The sequence below is a fragment of the Musca autumnalis genome, unplaced genomic scaffold (genome assembly GCF_047663935.1).
Source record: "Musca autumnalis isolate F117 unplaced genomic scaffold, ASM4766393v1 scaffold_1, whole genome shotgun sequence".
NCBI lineage: Eukaryota > Metazoa > Arthropoda > Insecta > Diptera > Muscidae > Musca > Musca autumnalis.
Genome location: NW_027411644.1, coordinates 187,197,632 through 187,206,040, shown reverse-complemented (window position 1 = coordinate 187,206,040; position 8,409 = coordinate 187,197,632). Strand labels below are relative to the sequence as shown.

Here is an 8,409-nt window from a genome sequence, read left to right as displayed (position 1 = left end):
CTGCTTTAATGATGTCTAGGAACGTCTTCTTTTCTACATCAGGAGGAGGTCATGTAGGTCTCAGAAGCGGTGATAAGTGAACTTTCTGAAATTAGGCCAATTAGCCTTCCCCTGATTGGTGAACGTGCAGCGTTCAGAGGTGATGAAATCGGGCGGTCTGCTGATGGAGACGGGGAGATGGTATGAACCCAGAACAAGTAAAAAGTCGTTACCTGAAACTGCAAAATACCAGGCTGCAAAATATAGAGGCTATACAACAACATGGACCAATGTTGACGATTTTTAGTGAAAAAGTTCCGTCACATCTGAGAACCTTAAATGTCAAATCACAGCTGGTTCGGTTAAAATTTTTAGCTAAACTCCTTACAATACTGAAAATCGGGAAGTACTGTTATATTGGCGCTATATCAAAACTTGGACCTCAGAACATAATATTTGGTTTGAATATAACTTTGTTGATCACTAGGAACCCTAAATGTCAAATTATGGCTAATTCGGTTTGAAAATGTGACTAAAAACGTCAAAATAACTGAAATCGGGTGGTACCGTCATATGGGGGCTATACCAGAACATTGACCTATGTTGACGATTTTTAGTGAAGAAGTTTCATCACCACTGAAAATCTCAAATGTCAAATTAAAGCTAGTTCGGTTAAAAGTTTTATCTAAAACACTCAAAATTCCGAAAACTGGGAGGTACCGTTATATGGGGGCTCTACCAAACTATGGATATATGTTGGCGATTTTTAGTGAAGAAGTTTCGTGACCACTGAAAATCACAAATGCCAAATTACAGCTAGTTCGGTTAAAACTTTTAGCTAAAATCCTCAAAATGCCGAAAATTGGGAGGTACCGTTATATGGGGGCTCTATCAAACCATGGATCTATGTTGGCGATTTTTAGTGTAGAAGTTTCGTGACCACTGAGATCCTCAAATGCCAAATTAAATCTATTGTGGTTAACAATTTTAGCTAAAATCCTCGAAATACTGAAAATCGGAGGTACCGTTATATTGGACTATATCAAAACATGGACCTGTGTTTACAATTTTTGATTGAGATGTTTCGTGACCACAGATAACCTCAAATGTCAAATTACAGCGAGTTTTGTTAAAAATTGTAGCTAAAACCCTCAAAGTAGCGAAAACCAAAACATGGACCTTTTAGTGGAGAAGTGTTGTGACCACTAAGAACCCTAAATATCAACTTACAGATAGTTTGGTAACAAAATTGTTACTAAAATCCTCAAAATACCGAACATCGAGAGGTACCGTTATATGGGGGCTATACCAAAACGTGGGCCGATATAGGCCATCTTCGAACTTTACCTGCCTATGGAAAAAAGACACTCGGGTGCAAAAATATAGCTCAGTAATTACAACAGACGAACAAGGCTATATCGTCTCAGAATTATTTCCTGATCACGAATATATATACTTTATAGGGTCCCAAGCTATTACTTCAAAGCGTTACAAACGGAAAAACAAACTTTATATATCATCCATGCTATGGTGAAGGTATAAAAATTCCGGGTTGTCCGGTGAAGTCATATGTCAGAGCAGGTGACAAGATTGTTATATCTGGCGAACTGTGACACTCTCCTCTAATTCTGGTAGGGACCGTACATAACGTAGAGCTATCAATCTGTTCAGCCAGCAGTATACCCCTCTGGTCATTGTCGGGGACTGAATGTCGAAATTCATGATCAGCATTAAAGTGCCCAAGACCATTCAGTTCAGACTTTCTGAATCTGGGCTAATGTAAAAGGTTGATCTTCTTCTCCTTATCCCATTTCAGAGGTATGATTTCAGACAGTGCTATCAATCATATTGGATTTTCCCAAAAAATTTCAAAAATTCCCATGATATTTTTCAAAAATTAATTTACAAAATTCAGAAGAATCTATTTTCAATAATTATTTACATTTATTTAAATTAAATTAAAACTGGTCAACAACGAAAGCCACAAGTCTCAACGGGCGGTTTCCTTAGAAATGTCTGACGGCATAAGCAGCTGGGGCAACAACGGGAGCGGCAGCAACAACTGGTGCAGCTTTAACAGCGGCAACAACTGGAGCAGCAGCAACAAGAGGATCACGACGGACTACAGCATTGAAACCGTTGATGGGATCGGCAACATAGCTGACGGTACGTTTGTAACCATCAGCGTCGATCAAAGAGTATTCACCGCGAACAATATCACCATCACGTTCTTCAACATGACCCTTGTTGTCACCGGAGAGAGCATCTTGCACATCATAACCGTATTTGTATTGAGGATGAGGATCGTATTCTTCTAGTTCGACAGTCTTGGCCAAAACGGGAGCACTGGGTACAATGACAGCAGCGCTGGCGGCAGCAATAAAAGCGAGAGCGAACACAAACTATAAAAGGAAATACAAATTAATTCACATTTCGTTTTCATTCCTCTCCATTCTCAGTTAAATAGTATGAGTGTATTGCTTTCACTTTCACACTTTTAAATAAATTGGTTTTCTACCCACCTTGTAGGCCATTGTTGATAAATTTGAGTTGTTTTGTTTAATTGTTCTTTACACTTGGTGTTTAGTACACTGAATGTGCCTTCTTGGAGCGCAGGGCCATTAATTTATAGTTAGTAATACGACATTGAATCATCATCATTATTATTCAAAGAGCCACCCTACAAATTTGAATGGGTAGTAAGTAATATTATTAAAATAAGTATGTATGCCCATAAGTACGTATAAAATTATCGGTAGTTGGTGCACATAATGCAAGGTTTGGGGAGACTCAATAACACTATGCTATGGCATTTGTCAACATATTTTATGTCTTAAACGTTTTTTAGAATGTTTTGAAGTTATTTAATATTCCGTAGATATGACCTAAGTTAATAATTCCGTTAAGTAGTTAGAGGTCAACCGAAATCGAATTTACATTGTATGCAGATGTGTACTGGTAGTATGAAATATGCCGATGTTTTAGGAACTGTTAAAAAATATGCTATGATAGATGGGATCGACTATGATATACCCTACATAACCATTTTCAAGGGGTCTTCTGTATATTGAAGACCTTCTTCTGTCTATAAAAGCCCTCAAGAGGTCTTCTGTCTATAGAAGACCTATAGAGGAAAAAGAGAAAACCTATAGGGGTATTCTGTAAAAGACCTATCGAAGACCTCAGGCGATTCTTTCTCTACATAAGCTCTTATGAGGTCTTCTACTTATAGAGAGCCGTCAAAGGTCCAGGGAAGACCAAAAAGTCTTCTTTCTACAGAGGACTTCAAGAGGTATTTTGCCGAAAAAAACCGCGAGTGGTCTTTGTATATAGAAGTCCTCAATAGGTCTTTCGTTTATAGAAAGCCTCAAAAGGTCTTCTGATGAAGATAGATAGAGGCATTCTGTAGAAGACCTCTCGAAGACCTCCAACGGTCCTCTCTCTATAGAAGGCCTCAAGATGTCTTCTTTCTATCAAATATCCCAAGGGATCTTCTGCCTATAGAAGGCGTCAAGTGGTCTTCCGTCTATAGAATATCTCAAGTGGTCGACTACCTACAGAAAACCTCCAGAGGTCTTCTACCTACAGAAGATCACAAGAGGTTTTCTGCCTATAGAATACCTCGAGAGGTCTTCTACCTTTTGATGCCTCTCCAGGACTTCTACCGATAGACGACCTCAAGAGGTCTATAGAAGACCTCACATGGTCTTCTGTCCATAGAAGACCTCGAGTGGTCTTCAATTTCTTGGGGTCCTTTCGCTATAGACGATCTTAAGAGGTCGTCTGTCTACAGAAGACTTCATAGGGTCTTCTGTCTATAGAGGACCCCAAGGGGTCTTCTGTCTATAAAATACCTCAAGACGTAGTTTATCTATAGAAGACATCAAGAAGTCTTTTACCTAAAGAAGAGCTCAAGAGGTCGGTGTATGGAAGAACTGAATATATCTTCTCTCTATAAAGGAACACAAGAAGGTTTCTGTTGATATCAGACCTCAAGAGCTCGTTTGTCTATAGAAAACGTCAAAAGAACTTCTCCCTTCTGTCCATAGAAGACCTTAAGAGGTCTTCTGTCTATAGAAGATCTCAAGATGTCTTCTGTCTATAGAAGATTACAACAGGTCTTCTGTCTATGGAAGACCTCAAGAGGTCTTCTATCTATAGAAGACCTCAAGAGGTCTTCTGTCTATAGAAGACCTCCAGAGGTATTCTTTCTATAGAAGACCTCAAGAGTTCTTCAGTCTATAGAAGACCTCAAGAGCTCCTATAGACAGAAGACCTCTTGAGGTCTTCTATGGACAGAGGAGCTCTTTAGGTCTTCTATAGATTGAAGAACTCTTGAGGTCTTCTATAGAAAGAAAAGAGCTCCTCTGTCCATAGAAGACCTCAAAAGGTCTTCTGTCTATAGGAGAACTTAAGTCTATAGAAGGCCTCAAGAGGTCTTCTGTCTATAGAAGACCTCAAAAGGTCTTCTGTCTATAGAAGACCTTAAGAGGTCTTCTGTCTTTAGAAGGCCTCAAGAGGTATTCTGTCTATAGAAGACCTCCAGAAGTAGTCTGTATAAAAAAGACCTCAAAAGGTCGTCTATTTATAGAAGTCCTCAAGAGGTCTTCTGTCTATAGAAGACCTCAAGAGGTCTTCTGTCTATAGAAGACCTCAAGAGGTCTTCTGTCTATAGAAGACCTCAAGAGGTCTTCTGTCTATAGAAGACCTCAAGAGGTCTTCTGTCTATAGAAGACCTCAAAAATTATTCTGCCTATAGAAGGCCTCAAGAGTTCTACTGTCTATAGAAGACCTCAAGAGTTCTTCTGTCTATAGAATTTCTCAAGAGTTCTTCTGTCTATAGAATTTCTCAATGGGTCTGCTGTGTATAGAATACCTCAAAAGGTATTCTGTCTAGAGAAGATCTCAAGACGTCTTCGGCCTATAGAATTTCGCAAGTGATCTTCTGTTATAGGAGACCTCAGGAGTTCTTCTGCCTACGGAAGGCCTCAGAAGGTTCTCTGTTTATAGAAGATTTGAAGGGAAATGTCGTTTTCAAACGATACCACCGAAGGTATTACATGAAGGTATGGATATATTAGAAGCTGGAATGATTATGGGTTAAATACGAGCATGGCATATTACGCTAAGTATTAGAATATTCTAAGTACATTTTGGGAACAATGGCAAATTTGTTTGTAGTGTATTAGGTACCTAAGTTGGTGTTGGTGTTACTAAGTGACTTCAGGAATTACGGAGCTTTGTGTTGTGCTAACATTTAAAACTACAGCTATTCTTGGAATTTACGCTATTTGAAATAGGTTGTCTACCCAAAGGTCATTGATTCCAAACTTTGTCCGTTGCTATGGCAGTAGCATCACATGAAGAACCTATTTCTGTTCAATGTTCAACGTTTATAAATTTTTGGGGTTTATGCACAGTGCATAACAATGACGATGGTTCAATGACAAAATATTAACTATAAATTATCAGCCCTACGCTTGTAGACGACACATTCCGTATTAAGTACACAAAGTGTAAAGAACAACCAAACAAAACAATCAAACAAACAACAATGGCCTACAAGGTGTGTAAAGAAATAAACTTAAAAAAGAAAAATGGAAGTGAAATAAAAAATATTCGAACAAAACAAAAATGTATTAATGAAATAATAAAATAAATTCCTTATAGGAATGGATAATAAAAGTTGACTTAAAATAAAAAATGTTTACAAGAATCTAATCAATTTCTTAAATCTACAGTTCGTTATCGCTCTCGCTTTCATTGCTGCCGCCAGCGCTGCTGTCATTGTACCCAGTGCTCCTGTTTTGGCCAAGACTGTCGAACTCGAAGAATACGATCCTCATCCTCAATACAAATACGGTTATGATGTGCAAGATGCTCTCTCCGGTGACAACAAGGGTCATGTTGAAGAACGTGATGGTGATATTGTTCGCGGTGAATACTCTTTGATCGATGCTGATGGTTACAAACGTACCGTCAGCTATGTTGCCGATCCCATCAACGGTTTCAATGCTGTAGTCCGTCGTGATCCTCTTGTTGCTGCTGCTCCAGTTGTTGCCGCTGTTAAAGCTGCTCCAGTTGTTGCTGCCGCTCCCGTTGTTGCCCCAGCTGCTTATGCCGTCAGACATTTCTAAGGAATCAGCCTGTTGAGTCTTGTGGCTTCCGTTGTTGACCAGTTTTAATTTAATTTAAATAAATGTAAATAATTTTTGAAAACAAAATTTTGGTATTTTCACCCATTAATCATAAAGAGTAGGGAAGACAATTCAAAATCTATTTCCAAAATATGTTCAATCGCTACGGAAAATATTAACGTTTTTCACAATTAGAGTTAAGCATTATCAACTGCAGGACGACTATCGAAATAATTGATCTCTTCCCATTTCAAGTAGATAAAAAACAAGTAAGAACGACATTAAATTCGGCTTGGTCGAACTTTTTGTACCCTACACCATCAGTATATTGAAGTAAATAGTCTACCGTCTTTCTCTACGTTAAGTATTCCTGGGAGGACCAAAAATTATGAAATTATAAAATGTTGTGTAGCGTTACATAAAGCTATTTCAAAGAGTTTTTAGTTGATTTCATATGAAATATTGACGCAAAGTGTTTAATTTCAATAGAGAGAGTTTACAATATTTTAGATATAACTTTGAAATTTGGAACAGAGTATAATAAATTAGTCTTTGGATGTTTAGAATTGAAATGAACCATATCAGAACACGTTCAGTATAGTCCCCGACACAAATTCCGGCTAGTATTTTGAAGATTTTAACCAAATTCTCCAACGCAATTGACACAATAACTAAAACATCTTTCAAATGAAGATTATCCATGTAGGTTTATGTTTAAATGTATCCCAGATTTTTCAGATTTCAGATGTCAGTCCCATTAAAAAAGTTTTGTCTTATTTTTGCCTTATTAAGTTATCAATTGAACACATTTTTACCACGAGGACTGATTCTGATGGAAGATCTATCTAAAAGCCTCTTAATGTTATTTGTATACCATTAATTAATTGAAACAAATAACTCCAAAAAAAGAATTACTCAAATCCGCGAATGCAGATTGGACTTGTACCGAACTATTGTAAGAAAATAAAAATTTTTTATGTCATAAAAACACCTAAACTTTACTATTTTACCAGAAGTGATAGAGTCCATGCAAGCCAACTAAAAAATTCAGAAAATTACATTAATGGTCTGTTCCAGTACTGCAAGAAACTACTCATTTAAAGTAGTAAAAATGTGTAGATTCTTGCAGGTTATGGAACAGGCATTTAAGAAAAGAGAAACTATTTTAACAGGAGTCGGGCTATACCAACTACGACTCATAGACTCCGAATTCTACTCGCAGTACTGTTTGAGACTACGAAATCCACATTCGGTCTCGGAAAAATTTTAGCTAAGTCCTGACAAAATAGGTTTAGTCCAAAAACTCCATCAGTAGTGCGATTGTCTAACACATTTTTTGAGTTACCGACAAAAATCGGTAAAATTTAAACACAAAATTATGAATGAAAAGTTCATCAACGGTAGAACTTTACGACTGCTTTTTATTCGTCGCTAACTTACCGAAAAAATCGGTAATTACCGAAATTATTAGCATTTTAATTTTACCGACAATTGTCGGTAACTCAAAAATTGAGTTAGAGAATCACTGATATCCCAATGGTTGTTGTTCCGCCTTATTTCTATCTTAATTGTACGATTAGATGTTTATGAACTCGTTGACATTTGAAACTTTCCAAGGACTATGACTTCTGTGGGCACAGCGGATGCAAACTTATGAAAATTCATAACTTTTGTTTTCTCGAAAACAAGTCAAAAAGTATCAGTCGGGTTTGCCGACAGCCTGTGTGAAGTGAGACTTTTATTTATAGACAGATCGCATAACCAAAATTTTTGTCCTAAAAATTGTGTAGTTAGGAACTTTCTGAATTTTGTGGCCAAAACTTTCCGACAACAATATCGAAACATTTGGGTATAAAACTTCACGATTGTGGGCGTTGCGAATAAATGCTTATGCTGAGCTCATAAATTTGGCTTCGGTAAGAGCGCAAAAGTTTTGCACTTTTGTGGGGAAGATACCTGAAGTGGAAGTGGATCTAAGTGGAAGTCATTCCTTTTGAAAGTTATGGTGTGAAGCCGTTATTTTAGTTGGTCATGGTAAGATTTAGAGCTTTTGAACCATTATGTCAGAAAGCATGGACTTACCACGAAAAATAGAATATCGCTGTTACCAAGATCGAAGCAGTAGCATTGGTCAAAATGTCCAATGGATTCTGGAACAGCCCATAATTTGCACTTATGTTGAAATTTTGTGAGGCCGGTATCCGAATATGTTGCGCATATAGACCCTCTTGGTACTTGATATACATATGTACGTCTGGACGTAATTTTAGGACGTTCAAAGTTTCGGTGAAGC

General features: G+C 37.5%; 2 protein-coding genes across 2 annotated transcripts; one reads left to right on the top strand and one right to left on the bottom strand.

The window, feature by feature from the left end:
• Positions 1-1,985: 1,985 nt before the first annotated feature.
• Positions 1,986-2,513, bottom strand: LOC141389807 (larval cuticle protein A2B-like). Its single transcript, XM_073961936.1, has 2 exons — positions 2,502-2,513; positions 1,986-2,381 (listed from the first exon to the last, which is right to left on the bottom strand). The coding sequence occupies exons 1-2, from the start codon at positions 2,511-2,513 to the stop codon at positions 1,986-1,988; spliced, it is 408 nt and encodes a 135-aa protein (XP_073818037.1).
• A 3,020-nt stretch (positions 2,514-5,533) lies between these two features.
• LOC141389803 (larval cuticle protein A2B-like) lies at positions 5,534-6,116 on the top strand. The gene is made up of 2 exons (XM_073961923.1): positions 5,534-5,545; positions 5,721-6,116. The coding sequence occupies exons 1-2, from the start codon at positions 5,534-5,536 to the stop codon at positions 6,114-6,116; spliced, it is 408 nt and encodes a 135-aa protein (XP_073818024.1).
• Positions 6,117-8,409: the final 2,293 nt, after the last annotated feature.